This window comes from Lissotriton helveticus, chromosome 4_1 (assembly GCF_964261635.1).
Source record: "Lissotriton helveticus chromosome 4_1, aLisHel1.1, whole genome shotgun sequence".
Lineage (NCBI taxonomy): Eukaryota > Metazoa > Chordata > Amphibia > Caudata > Salamandridae > Lissotriton > Lissotriton helveticus.
In genome coordinates this window covers 293,243,741-293,259,426 of record NC_136063.1, presented here as the reverse complement: position 1 = coordinate 293,259,426, position 15,686 = coordinate 293,243,741, and the positions used below count along the sequence as shown (strand labels likewise).

The window sequence follows — 15,686 nt, the reverse complement described above, 5'->3', positions numbered from 1 at the left end:
TTGAAGGCAAAAGAGTGCATAGAAAAAGTAAATTTTCAGAGTGCAATGGTGCAATTTCTGTGCTAATGTACGATGGTCTAACAAGTGAGGAAGTCTTTGATCTCATTTCATTGAGTTAGTCTCTGGTTTAGAATAAGAGGGCAGGCGTACTTATGAGCAGTGAACTGGAGTCCGGATAACCTCTGATGTAGAACTGTCTTCGAAAAGAACTCATAACGTTTGCCATGTTTCAACAGCAGTGTCTTCAGGTCTTCCCCAATCCACTCTCTCTTGAAATTTAACACTGTGAATGCCATCTATACAGGGTTTGAGAGTGAGCTCCCGCTAACAAATGTAGTGTGGTACAGGGGCGGCTGGTAACATATAAAAGTGGTGAGGCAAGCGAAGTGCCCCACCGAATCCCAAAACACATATACATGAAACAAGAATGCTAAATAAAAAAATGTGCATGCATTACAATAACATTGCGGTACGTGTTGCTGCACCTTTGGCTGCTTTATTAGGACCTGCAAAATTTTCCTAAGAATTAGAAAGAAGCATCGATCCTACTATTAATAAAAAACCTTCTTTAAATCCAAATGAAAAAAAGAACGATCGCCCAATCTCACAGCTCCCCTTCACAGCTAACATTTTAGAGAGACAGCTAAATATTTCAATCTCAGAATCACAATTAGATTTTGGACAAAGCCCAGTTTGGATTTAGAAAAGCCCATTGTACAGAATTGGCTTTGTTGGTAGCCAAGAGTTGCTTTGAGATATAATGGATAAAGGTGGGAAAGCTGCAGTGGTACTTTTAGATCTAATTGCAGCCTATGACACGGTCAGTTATCCAGTTTTAAAACAGCAATTGGCAGAAGTAGGTATAGGAGGGTCAGCCTTTGAACTGCTCTGCTCCTTCCTAGATGAGCGGGAACAATCTGTTGCTATGGGAGACTTTATTTCTAAATCATTCATCTTGCCGTGTGGCGTCCCACAGGGGTCATCACTGAGCCCCACACTATTCAACCTGTATGTGGCTCCACTGGTTAAATTGGTAAGAACCTTTGGCTTCTCCACCATATCTTATGCGTATGACACCCAAATAGTGGTATCCATTACCAATGACATAGAGGAAGTGGGTGAGCGATTTACCAAGTGTATGAGAGCCCTAGTGAACTGGACGAGCAGACATTATCTCAAGTTGAATTCTAACAAGATAGAGGTGCTCATCTTTGGTAGTGATTTATCTTTTTGGGACAATACTTGGTGGCCTCAAGATCTGGGTGATCTGCCTGCTCCTGTCCCAAAGGTAAGACTTTTGGGAACCATGTTTGATCCCAAACGTACTATTTTGGATTAGATTAACCAGCTACGTCATCATGCTTCTTTGTGCTAAGAACGTAAAAGAAGAGTCTACCCGTCATACGACTCGATCTCAGGAAGACAGTTAGCGTCACTCTGATCTTTTTGAGACTTGATTACTGCAATGCTCTTTATTTGGGCATGCATCAAGGGCTGTTAAAATAGCTGCAGAGGATTCAGAATGCAGCAGCTCAGCTGCTTTGTAGCACCAAGAAGCGTGATTCTGTATTGGCAGCATTGGTAGACATCCACTGGCTTTTAAAACACTTTGTACGGCCCACAAAGCTCTCTATCTGACTGCCCCCGAATATTTCAAGAAAAGATTTGTCTGGTAATTACCTAAGAGGAACCTGCTGTCTGCGGTAACAAACAAAGCAGTAGTACCAAGGATTCAATTCCAGAACAGCCGAGGCCAATCTAATTTGATGACTTTTAGGAAACAGTTGAAAACTTGGCTTTTTACTTTCCCTCTTTAATTCTTGATTGGTCAAGTGTAGGGAATCCGTTTGCAGTTACATAGCACCAATATGCCTTCGGGCATATGTCGCGCATTATAATTGTTTTTTATTCAAATTAAATTAAAAATAAAATAAATGCATTTACCAGGGCTGCAACCTCATTGTCCTTAGCAATCTCTGGCTACGACGGCAGGAGTGGAAGAGGTAACTTCTCTAAGGAATCAAGATGCAGTTCTCATGCTGTTAACCTGTTTCAGCCTGTCTGGCAGTGGGTGGGAGGGACGACGCACCCCAGCCATCATAAAGAAACCCCTGCTGGTGTGGTGCTTAATTGCTTTTTGTATGGATTAGGGCTACAATACCATTTCTGTACAAACTCATGCAAAGTGTTCTTTCATTCTACATAATAATAAACCTACCCAGATGGGCAGACACAGGTCAGTCTTGGTTGTTTGTATGGAAGTGTAAGTGTTACTGAAACCATCCTTGTCGCCTTGCACCCCAACTATAATCGAATGGCAGTTGACTGTGTAAGGCCAGCAATACAAAATATGTAGACAATAAAATTGGTTCTTTAAATAATATCAGGTTTAATAGTGAATTTAACTGTTAGAGACTTTCTCCAGATACAATGTTCATGTCTAGTTCTAAGAGGGGGCACAAGCTGTGCATCCCTCTCCAGCTTCCAGAGGGGCATCCATTAGGAACTCATCTAATTGAGGAAGTACCCTTACAATCCCCTGGTCTTTGATCTGCTGGTACAGAAAGAAACATTCTGAGATACCCTTGTCATAAGAGTAGCTCAGGGGTATGAACTTCAAGTTCCCTGACTGCACTAGATGGGCCTGAGGAAACCCCTTGATTGGGCAATGTCACCAAACATATCCCAGTAACAGCCTTCGCCAGTCAACGAGTTTTAGTACCTGAACAAACCCTCCAAAATGCAACCGTGAAAGACATGTTTTGAAAATATAGACCGACATTATCATGTTATTTTATGTTTGAGTAACATATTTACTGCACATTCTGCCATTGGCATGGCCTTGGCAGTATGGGTGCTTCCAATACCGTGACCAGATTGAGCAAGGGCTTGCATTGCCCTTGCATCATGCAAGGTAGCACTAGGCAATGCAAGCCCTTAAGTCGGATATACTGTGCCACAGACAGCCACCTTGAGTGGCTCTGCATGGCGTAGTAAATATAGAGTAACGCAAGGCGGCGCAAGTCTCTGCTTGCCTTACTCTGCATTGGGAAGGTATTCCATGGGAGTGTGGGTGTTTCCATGATTGGCTAAGATTAGTAAACCTGAGAATGTGGCAAAATGCTACGCCTTCCCAAGCGCGCTGTAACGAGGAGAAACATGTGTGTTTTTCCTCAATATTTCCTCTTTGTACGTGTGCTGCATTGAGCAGCACAAGTAGAAAGCGGTGAAAGCCTCTGGGGATTGCCTTTCATGCTGGAAGGTGTCCCTTGCTGCACAGATACAATCCTGGCTGTAACGCAGGCACCCTTGCACCTTGGCGCAAGAGTGTCTGCGTTGGCGCTTGGCCGCCACGAGTGCAGAGAAACAGCAGGAAGGACCCATAGGTTAGTAATTAAGCCACATTCCTGCTCTCTCCATTGTACGCAACGGAGTAAGTTGTCTTGCTGCATTGAGTTGCGCCAAATCTTGATCAACCTGCCCCTCGGTTTTGAGGATTCCATGACTGACTGGAGTTTGATTCAGCTTGTGAGGATTTGCTTTTAGTTGTGTACTTGCGTCCATTTGTTTAATGTTGATGTCATGTTCATTAGGTTGTGAGTGTATGGTTGTGGCCTTATCGATGAAACTGAGGAGTTATATCAATTCGCATAGACATCTCCACAGTTGGTAGGAAAGGCTGCTGCCCATATGTAGCCAATTAGTTGCCCTGAGTTTGATCATTTGTTGGCCAACTTCTGGTATGTTTAGGCTAAGTTGGATTTACGTTAAGAGTGCTGTTAATTAGTTTTTATTGAATATTATTTTGTGGCATGTTTGGTATGTTGAGTATTATGTCTGGTTTGCTTTTTGTGATTGTTTTGCTGTTTTTAACGTAGAGTGCTCTTGTATGCATAACAATACTTTACTGTGGTCCTGATGTATAGTGTGATGGTGTTATCTCTGTCATTAAAGTTTGCGTAGGTCATTAGATCCACCACCCTCACGGATGAAGGACTGCCCTATTTAGAATTCACCGCTAGCTCAGCAGCGATTTCTATGCGTTCCTGTGAAAGCATAGAAAATATGTTGCATGGTCATTTTTAGACATCTACAACACATTGGTTTTGTCCTTGTGATGTGCACTTTACTATGAATAAACAGGTCAAGCATGTGCGTTTCCATATACATGCGAGCTGAGACATTCACTCATATGTCTGCATTAACTAAATATTAGTTCACTTACTCCCTTGCCAGCCGTGACCAACGTATGCCCAAGAGATACTGATGCATTCCAGATTTTCAGGATGACTGGTTTTGAAAACAATTCCTGGTTTGTAAATGTTTCCCACGTGGACACGCTAATACTCTCGAATAGATGCATCCCTTAGAGATCAGTTTTAGATCTCCTAGTCGCAGCCGCGATCCGTGCAGGTGACAGCGGTGGGGCCAGGTAAGGGGGTATTTTGAGGGACGATGCAGAGGGAAAATGTGTTATTTATTTAATTTTCCCTTGGCATCATCCCTCGAAATCCCCCCTTACCTGGCCTCACCGCCCCTCGCTGTTACCTGCATGGACCGCGACTGTCTAGTCGTATGCCAAATCATATGCTGGTGGCCGCCATTTTGTAGCTTTTCTTGCCTGTGTCGGTGCCTTCAGATTTTCACTGTTGCTTACACCTTGCTCCAAAGCCACAAGTCTGAAGATGCTCCCCTCTGTTCAGAGAAGGCCACCGTGGCTTTTCAGACGGTAGAGAAAAAATATTAAAGTAACATATTCACCCTACAACAAACATGCTTTCCCTCCATTATTGGCCCCCCAACACTGACACTTCTTTGGTATTGTGGCCTATTTACCGGCGATGGGCAATAGCGGCTTCCTTCGAGCCAGCCACACTTGATGTGGCCTATTTAGCCTCATGAACTCTGCAAGCAGGCCGTGATGCGAATGTTTCTCACTGAGACATCGAGGCCTCAATGCTACATCATCTGCATTTCACTGCACGATTATACACATACCTGCCAGCATTTTTGGATTATAGACATTGCAAGCCTTTACATTCTGTTCCAACAGAATCCGCTGATGTGCTCTGCACCCTGGGGGATGCTAGCACAGTAAAACCTCTTAGACACGACTCCCGTGTAAAGAAAAACTCTTAGACATGACTCCTGTTGAAAGCAAGCCGCAGGCATCATCCTTTAATGTGCCGCATGAAGCGGAGAGATAAGAAATGTGGTGCACATCACTGCAGGAGGGCTTTGCGAAGAAAGTTCTTTCTGGGGAAATCCTGCAACATCCAATAACAATTTTAACACATCTTCAGCTGATCCGTTGTATCTGCTATGTACTTTACTTACATGAGCAAAGTAGACTACATTTCACATTCCAGTGTGATGACTTTCTCGAAACCCACCCTGCTCAATAGGGATGATTTTATTTTCCGGTGTCCTTTTATCCAGATGGGTCAATAATATGTTAAACACCTTCTCTAAATATCCTGGAGGCTGATCAGTCTATAATGTAAGGGTTAAGTGCAATTCCCCCTGTTTCGAACAGGCTTTACAACATAGCCTTTCGACGAAGGGAGAGATAGCCCTGCTATCCTTAACCAACTAAGCTCCCCTTAAATTTTTATTTATTTATTTATGCATTTTTATATAGCGCGGACTTTACCCGAAGGCGTCAGAGCGCTTCACAATTAGGAACAGAAATTAAACATAATGAGAAACATTACAAAAGAACAGATTGCAAAAACATAGGTTACTTACATAAGGTAATAGTGACAATTGTGAGCAAACAAAATACATGAGGTAGTAAAAAACTGTGAGCAACCAAAAATACATGAGGTAGTAAAGGTAATAGTGACAATCGTGAGCAAACAAAATACTTGAGTAAAGATTGTGAGCAACCAAAATACATGAGGTAGTAAAGGTAATAGTGACAATCGTGAGCAAACAAAATACTTGAGTAAAAATTGTGAGCAACCAAAATACATGAGGTAGTCAAAAGTGCATAAGAGGAAATGAAAGTGACAAGTGTGCAGTTATAAGAGAAAACAGAGTATAGTTAGAGGTATAGTCCTGCAATAGGTGCTAGACACTCAGGCTCAGGAACAAGCGTTACGTGGGCAAGGTGGCACTTGTGCAAGTATCAAAGGTAAAGACATGTGAGAGGTAGCAGCCGTGTGTTGCAAGGGCAGAGTGGTGTGTGCATGTTACAAAAGGGCACCGAACACCAGTACATGGAAAATACTGCAAAAAGGCAGACCCACCAATCACAGGCATACACTGGGAAGGCACTTCCATGGTCATGGAAAGTAGAAATTATCAGTAGTGGGAAGTCTTCCTCACAAATAGCAAGAGGACGCGAGTTACTTTTGGAGGTGTCTCTGGAGGAGGAGAACTTTGAGGTCCCTTTTGAAGGCCTGGGAGGAGGCGGTGGTCCGGAGCTGAGGTGGAAAGGAGTTCCAGATTCTCACTGCGTTGCCTGAAAAGGATTGGGCCATTGTTCTTTCCTTCTTGAAAGTGGGAGGTTCAAGCAGTAGATTCTCCGCATTGCGTGAACGTCTAGAGCCACCAGAGAGTTTCAGTTTATTCGCCAGGTAGCTGGGAGATGAGGAGTGCAAGGCTTTGTGGGTAATGCAGGCAGTCTTGTAGATAGCTCTAGCCTCGAAGGGAAGCCAGCGGAGGGTGGATAACATCGGCGTGATGTGATCGCTTCTTTTGGCCCCATATTTATGGCCCTTAAAAAGTGCAGGCCCTGGGGTGCTTTCACTGTGAAAGGCGAAGCGTCTGCTTCAAACAGCAGCTCCACCTTACAAACTTTGGGCTTCCCCCACTGCAGGGCAAGCTTGCAGCTGCCCTGGAAGAAGAAAATTATTAGTAATCGGCTGCAGTGCCCCTGTTTGTTCCCCGAACACCTACTTAAAAGTGCACCACGGCACATACTGGGACAGTGCACCCTGACCTGTAGTATGGCCCCAGCAAATTATTTCCAAACCGACCTATGTATAACTAGGTCAGTTCGGAAAAGTTAGAAGTTAGTTGGAGTAGTTAACAATACAACCTGCCTCGTTAATACTTATGAGATAGGTTGTGATGGTGGCCTGATGTGCTTAACAGATCACTGTGCCTACGATTGTCTTTCAATAAAGTAAACTTTTTTTTAACGCCGATTTCCTGCAGAAATAGGGCTGCGTATGAAAAGACAAGTTGTACTTTTTGTTTGCTTGAGAGTTGGCAGTGGTCCCACGGACCCCTGCTTACTTCCCAATAGGTCTTTTCCCATTTGCGAGTGGGTTGCCACCCCACCTTCGAAGTCTGTGAAATTTTCCAAAGTTTACAACTGTTATTTCAGTCCTAAACATTGATTCATATGAATATACCTAGGTAGAGCTGTTATTCGACTGATATCACCCTCATGCCATCAGCTTTCCATCAAAACCAGCAGTCCTTAACTCTGCCTGAAGCAAGACAGTTCTTCTCCATGTCTGATTGGTAGGTCACTGTTAATGAATGGATAGGGCAAGTTGTCCAAAATGAGGCAGTTTGAGGTTTTTGTCCTTGACTTCGGGGTTCTCTTGGAGCCATCACTGAAAGACTGTTCCTGTAGTCTAACAATGATGGTGGAGCATCACTGCTGTTCCCAACAGATGACACAAGAATACTTCTAAGGAGTGGTTGCTTCTCTCCGGAGGATGCTCCAAAGACAGTGAAGGGACAGTGGTGGTCATTTAGAGCAGGATAGCAAGCTTCCCTTGTTTGACAATTTACCATAGTAAATCACTGCCATTTAATTAATTAACTTTCTGATTAATTTGTTGATTTATTTGTTCACCCATCATTCATTCATGCAATCAAGTTTTCAGTAATGAAAGCCTCTCTATTTTCTTGGATAATAAAGGGGTAAATATGACTGCACCTCTGCACTAAATCACTGTTTTGGAGAGATGTACCAACTGCTCACCTTGTGACTCCTTTTTACCAACCTGTTCCTTTGCCCATTTTAGTGTCCCAGAGCTTAAGGGCCTGATTCACAAAGCCATGTGTGCACCTGTGTTCGATTTAGGTGTACAAATACCCTGATTCATAAATGCAGATGCAGTTTTGTGTAATTCACAACACACCAAGTGACCCAACCAGGTAGTGTGCGCTGCAGAGATGTTTTAGTTAGTCAATCAAAAGATGCATTTATACTCATATATGTGTTAATTAACATGCAATCATACTTGACTATGAAATGATATTACGTGGGAGTACGTTTGCTCACAAGGGAGGGAAGTGGGAGTTTCAAGGCCTAAATAATATGCACAATTGATGAACATGCACAAACGGACATTTGCAAACTAAGTTATGGCCAGTTCGAATCCTGAAAATGAACATATATTTACTCCTACCGGTGAAAAGAGTAAATGCCTCCCCATTGCGAGGACTGAGTGTTAGTACTACCCCAAAATCGGTGGATTTCTCCATGAGGAAAAATATTTTCCCTATTGAAGAAAAAAAGGTTAGTATTTTTAAATGAGTTTGTATCTGAGCACACCTTGGAAGTTCTGGCCCAGGAGCTCTCTTGGACTTTTTGAGAAGTTCAAAAATGTGTGCATCTCCTCTGAAGGCGAGGGTAGTCATATAGAAGTAGATTTAGGAATTTCTTTGAGAAGTAGGGCGTATAGCATCGACATGGGAGTCATGTGAGCTATCAAGAGCCACATTAACCCACTCATGTCAGTAGAGTGAGCCCATAAAAGTGTGAGCCTAGCTCAAGCCAGATGCCTGGCTCTGGGTCAGCTCGGGCTCCTCAGGGACCCTAGAGCCCAACACAATCTGATCCTGACAATGCCCTCTTAATAATGAGCTGTGAAACACGAATACAGGCTCATTGTCTCCTGACATCTCTAAGCAATAGACAATACGCCTGTGTTGCTGTATCTTACAGATTTAACACAATGTTTGTAAATTAAAATAAGAAATAATAAAAATAAAAAACACTTACCTTCAGGTCGGCCACCTGGTCGGCTGCTGCCTCTCAGTCTGCTTGCCTCTCCTCCTCGGAAGCGGGAACCACAAAGTACCTAGGCTCCTGACTCTCCTAGCCAACCATAATGCTGCAAAGCATCGTTGTGATTGGTCTGAGTGCCGTGGTTCAACGCTCAGATGGGAAATGTGGGACTGGGCATGTTCTGCACCCAGGGTGCAGAACATGCGAGGAACACATGGCTGTTATGGTCGGCTTTAGAGGGCCAGCCAAACAGTTATGGGCACTTGAGAGTGGAGCAATCACTCCTCCTCCTGGCCCCTGCTCTCACAGTCCAGACCCGCCCTGCACCAGGAAACGGAAAACAAAAATGATAATAACTCTGGTTAATTTCATTTTAGTTTTCCAGCATGACAACATTCCTCCAATTTAGCAGAGGAGCCGTCACTGCTTATTTGAAGTAGGGTTGCTGAAAAGGAGAGCTGCTTGAGGGGCAGGGGAGTGAGTGTTGGTTTCAGGAGTCCACCAGGGTGAGCATTATATACTGGTCTTCAATCGCAAAATCTAGTCCAGGATCACACACTTACCAGCCAACGCTGATATGTGAACAGACACTGCCTTCCAGTACCGCACAATTCAGCACAGAGCGGCATGCAAGAAATATCTGTCTTTATGCCTGTTCAGTATCTACCAACTATGAAATGACCACTTTAGCATTCAGAGTGTCACAGTAATAGCCATGTCACTCTTGTATGCCCTTTTTATTTACTGAGCGATACCAAAGGGGATGATGGACAGAGTGTTTGAGCAAATCAAACACTCACCCCCAGTCAATTGATCCAGGTTTAATCCATCACCATTCTTTAGCTTACTCCACCACCCCAGTTCAGACATGGCCATATGCAAATCAGTCTGACCCTGTGCCTCATGGGAAGAGTCCAGCCCGAACTGCCAAGCCATGTCTTCCCTAGACCGGAAACAAGCTTCCGAGGACCGGTTTCGGCTTCATAATCCTCATCAGCCAGGCTATCTTGAATCCAGTGGTAGAGTGAGCAAGGGACCCACATCTGGGCATACCGTGAGACATGTTTAAAGGGCTACATAAGTGGGTGGCACAATCAGCGCTTCAGGCCCACTAGTAGCATTTAATTTAGTGCCACTTTACTAGTGACTTACAAGTAATTTAAATATATCAATTGGGTGCCAGTTGGGGGTAATCCCATTTTACCATATTTAGAGGATTGAGCACAAACACTTTAGTGGTAAGGTGCACAGAGTCCTAAGGCCAGCCAAACCGAATCCAGTGATAAATGGTGAAGAAACGCAAAACATCTTAGGACGACTCTGCAGAAAGGGCCTAATCCAACAATATCTTTTGCAGCAAACTTCCCATATACGGGAGACTCTCAAGCAATAGTGATGTAGAAATATTTATTTTCGATTTTGTCATCTGATATGTTTATTTCTGTGAACCATAATTGGATGTTACTTTGATAGTTTCCACAGTCATACAAAACTTCAGCCTTCTCCCTCTTCTTTGTCTTCTTGCAATTACTCTAATCTTTTCAGACATTTTCTGTTGTCCTCATTCAACTCTTTAACAGGGACCATTGCCTTTCTTTCCCATTAACATATTTTTGGTGTGCTATTCATTAGTTATCACCTCATTGAGGGTGTATTACTGTCAATTGTATCTAAAACAGCCCTTAGCAATCCAGGCCTTCCTCTGATGTTTCTTTTATGATTACGGTAATGTACACCCAATTACATCACTGCTCTTTTTGTTTATTCCTCTTTAGGGCTTAACAAGAGGCGGCACTCTTCGCCGGTCAACTAAGAAAAAGAAGAGAACCATTGCTGATGAATCTGCTGAGAATGTGATTGACTGGTGGTCAAAGTACTATGCATCCTTGGAAAAAATTCAGAAGGTAAGTTTTTTATCAGCCTCTCCCTTCTTATATATAGATAGTCATTTATAACTTTGCCACTCATGAGGCCTTCAAAGCCTTTCCCCATATTCACATTTCCCCCATGCGTTTGGCATCGAGACATTATAAGCTCTTAAATATTTGCTCTGCTTTACTCAGTATATATGGTGCATTGTCGCTCTCCGGCTTTTTAAAACATAATTAAAAATTTGTCTACACAAATTATTTGACAAAAATCTTTTTTGAATAATACATTTGAGCATATGTGCTCCTACCTTGTTCTCCAGCTCCTAATTCTAATAGAATGTTTGCACTTGAAAAGCTCTCTTCTTGCACAGTGTTCCGCACCAGCTTTCGTTCCCATCCGACAACCTATTGGCTGCCACGGAGCGCTAAACCAGGCCTATTGCTAATTCCTCACCAAAGCATTCAACATACTCAGAGGACTTCCACCCTCAACATGACCTCAATTTGTTTCTTTCAAAGACCTGACCACCACTTTCCATGCAATCCAATCACCAGCTAACTAAGCCCAGTATCGCCTTCATCGGCTACATATTTAGACCCTTTGCCCCTTTGGCTACCAATCTGTGCTGCCCGTTCCCATGACTGGCACGCCCCTTTGTAACTGGTGTTGTTCGGCTGCCATTTTTTGTTCCAGAGCTCCATGAATGTATCACCCTTTCTCTGAAGAGCCTCCTTATGTTTAAGTATACATTTTGTGATCGCCAGTGCATATGTGTAGGATTACATTTCATCTCTTTTTCATCTCCAGACTTTGCAGACTTTCTCTTTTGCAAACCAGTTCATGTTGTCCAACTTGTGACATATTTTGATAACTCCTTTCTGTATTGACTCTTATCTGTCTCTATTCTACCCCATTTTGTAAATTACTGGCAGAAGGGGTTGACTTGTTGAACAGTAAAATTGTTGCATGTTTTGAAATTTCAGAATCTTTTTTTTTTTTTTTTTCTTCTCTCATAGGCAAAGGCAATTGCTGCGAAAGGCAAAACAACAAATGAAGGTTAGTTAATTATTTTTCTATTATAGAGGAGGTGTGCTATGTGCTTAGGTTGATAACTTCGGATTCTGGAATCAATTCTGGACAAACACTTTGTGGTTCTGGTCGAATCATTACATTTTCCGTGACTACAAATTACAAAAACAGTATAATGCAAAAAGGTAAGGCACCTGCTTGATTTGCATGATCTCAAAGTGTCCCTCGTTCTCCCTTTGTGACACATTTAGTTCAGGAAATAAAATAAAGAAAGCCCTGGAGTGTCAAGATGGCGATATCTTTTCGATCTGAGAGAGAGGCCTACTGTTGATTATATCAATAGCTATATGTACTGTTATTCAATTGCTATAGTATACACAATATGTGAGGACAACAAGACATAGGGCAAGTGTTGCTAATTATAGGACTTTGAGTTCAAGTTCATAAAAAAAGTTTATTCAATACCTCTCTTAGGGTTACACTCTAGATATAAAATCATTGGTTAAAAATATCATATAATATCATCACAATATACAAAATATTAAAATACAAACAAGAAAGACAGTCGACGCTGCGTTTCGGTGCTTGTTTATCTTATCACCTTCATCAGGACAAAGACATATATCGAAATAAAATCTTATACACAACGTTCGTTGGAACTGGTTTCCTCAATATCATCTCATTTCTTTGGGGATTGGATTTATCAATTTCTCTCATCCACCAATTGATTTCTTATGGGCTCGTAATATCTTGAGCTTGAAAATGGGTTTATTCGGTCATTAGGGTACGTTGGAACCACCGTGAAATATATTGGGTCCGTGTGACAAGGGTCTGTGGTGCTCTTTTTCAATGGGAGTCACCCCTATTCTTAACAGGGTTGGTTGTGTCAAAACACAAGTAGTTTTAGTAAGAAAACTGCATCTCCTTTTAGTTGTATTGCTGCCTCCCTGTTCTAACGTCCCAGGTTTCTGATTCCATGGAACCCCCGTCCCTGTATTCTAATATAGGGGTATCTTCCTACATTTTTTACACATTTAGTTCAGACATCCTTGTGAGCAGGTCTTGGTGCTGTAAATCACAAAGATTCAGATATGCTGCCCTCAGTTCAACAACTACCACGTCTGCTTCACTGACTATTGTAGTGTGCAATTTTAGCATTTTGTTCTACATGTTGGTGACAATGCTCAAACTACAGTTCTGCTCACCCATAATATTTTTCTGAGTATTATATATCAAAATCCAACTGCAGGTCGATCACACAAACAGGCCATTTTACTCAGAATTTAATGGACTTTTGGAGTACACCTCTTTGACTGACACAAGCCAGGTGTGTGTAGCTGCACTATAAGGAGCCTATCAGTATTTCTTACTGCTGTCCCTGGCTTACAAAGAGTACATTAGAAATAATAATGGGGTGACCCGGTGTCCCTCAGAACCTGGGTATAAGTGTTAAACAAAACAAATGGTTCTGTCGGGCATATCAATTACTTTTTAGATGTTCAAGACACATACAGTTTACTTGTAACACATATCAACGATTTAAGAAAGAGCACAACACATACTAATTTAAGATTTCAATAATATATTTAAGGATTATCAAATATTCAAGGCTGTCGCAATGTACAAATTCAATTGAAAAGAGGGTTTGAGTGACTTGTGGTGAAAAGTGACATGTGGTGAGTAGTGATATAGACAATACACTATATAGAACAGGGTTCTCCAAACCGGTCCTGGAGGGCCGGATCCATGCCAGATATTTAAAATTACTACATGTATTTAAATGGGGATATACAAAAAATCTGGCATGGATCCGGCCCTCCAGGACCGGTTTGGAGAACCCTGATATAGAAGATAAAAAATGAAAAAAGGGGAAATTTCTGTTTGTCCTTATGATTTTTGCACATATGCTTCAGGATCCATTGAAAAGATTATGCTGTGATGATGAGCGTTGTACAGACATATAAGATGCGTCGACGTTTCGACCCCATATGTTGCGCAAATTATAAATAGCGTCAGGGCAGGTCTTCCTCAGGACGGGGGGGGGTGGATATGCAGCCAAAATGCAGATTCACTAGTGTATCTGTGAATATGAAGGGCATCTGAATCAGGTAGAGGTCCTTATTATTCATCCAGTGGTAGCCTCAAGATATTTATTTACAAATTCCTTTATTTAAAGACTTCCACCCGTTGGTTGGAGTCTGTAGATATGGCCAGTCAAACGAGTTACTTGATCTGGCAGTCTGCGTCTATCCGACTCTCACTCAGTTGAAAGAGTCGGCAGTTAATGCCCAGATAAAGAGTACTCCAAAATAGCAAGAGTGTATGAACTAATCGCCACACTAGATTCGACGTTAGAGCTGGTAGCAGTGAGGATAGAAAAATAAGTCAATGAGTCTAGACGGGTCTTATGCAGACAACCTTCCTTCAAACAGAGCTTATTTCATGGTCCAATTCAAGTGTATGGCAGTAGGTAAAGGAAAAACACTAATGCTGTTCTTTAGAGATTAGTAATGAATCCATGGAAGAAGCCACCAACTACATTGCCTTCCGCCAACTATACCCATTGTGGAGGGAATTCCACTTGTATATTTGTTTCTAAGTGTAGTATTTTCTCCAGAGAGCTGAAAATGTTATCTTGTGACCCAAATATAAATCAGGACATACTTGTTACTTGTATTTTCAGTGGGATTATCAACCTGTGGGACCAGGCAGAGTGAAGATAGTGGGGTCCCAGGACTGGTGTCTGTAAACGTTCTGTCGGTCTGCAAACAAAACGTACCTTCCTACTTAGAATCTTTTTTAGATTTCAGTTTGCCCATTTGGGAACATTGTGGAGGGATTGTCCAAAGAGGCCTTGGTGCTCTTAGATTGGCACTGGGGGTGGTCATGGCAAGGATATCTTTAGTTGAAGAAAACAATTGCTCCAACCAGGATCTGGCAGTGGAGAGGCCTAAGCAGGAGGTGAGATCCCTGGATGGAGTCTACTTCCAGTAGACCCTCTTTTAGATGCTGTAGAGTCTCCGAGGAGTCACTAGTGAACTGGTAATGTGAAAATGTATTGTCCTCAACTGAGGTAAATGTGTTCCTCCTTCATCAGTGCATTAAAACAAAAAAGGTTTTCAATATTAGTTTTTCCACGGACTGTGACACTTAATGACACTTCCAGAGGTGTACTTCCGGAGGGCAAAAAAGTGGTAGATGCCAACTTAGTCCCCTCTTTGTTTTTACAAAGTATCTTGCAAAATTAACCGGGTCTTCTTGAAAAATTTCAGCAATGTTTGCATACATACTTAGAGATGGGATACGTGCTTTCAATACGCTGATCCGTCCTTGGCACATTTCTTGGCGATAATTCTTGTGTGAAAGCCCCCCCCCCCTTCCTCTGGTAGACCCAGATGTCTCCTTGGCTGCCCAACAGCGGCAATAGCAGCTACTCTTGCCAATTAATCTCCCTTAAAAGGGGTTAGTTTATATTGTGCTTCAGCCAGACCCTGACCAACAAACTGTTGACTGGATTAAATGAATTATATACTCCACGTTACTGCTTTTAAGTAGTTACAGCAAAGCCACAATTAGTATAAAATGAATATTATGAATAGAAAATGTGTGCCAACATTGAGCACTCCTCTTACCTTACCTCCTCTTTGCATCGTTTCAATTGTATGTTTCCAGTCTCGATTGCCAGTGGACATGTCTTTAAGCCCCAGGCTAGCCGCTAGCCCACTGTTTTCATTATGGCGAGTACAAGATTTTCAGATGTGCGCTTGAGATTTCCTTTCCCCTCTTGTTGCCATCATTAAAATAATCC

At 42.4% G+C, this 15,686-nt stretch overlaps 1 protein-coding gene across 1 annotated transcript in view; it reads left to right on the top strand.

Moving 5' to 3' along the window:
* FER1L6 (fer-1 like family member 6) overlaps positions 1 to 15,686 on the top strand; it is a 777,028-nt gene that overhangs the window by 563,713 nt on the left and 197,629 nt on the right. Inside the window, exons 27-28 of the mRNA XM_078686795.1 lie at positions 10,753 to 10,881; positions 11,866 to 11,905. Of these exons, the coding sequence (XP_078542921.1) occupies positions 10,753 to 10,881; positions 11,866 to 11,905 (169 nt within the window). The remainder of the gene's footprint in view (positions 1 to 10,752; positions 10,882 to 11,865; positions 11,906 to 15,686) is intronic.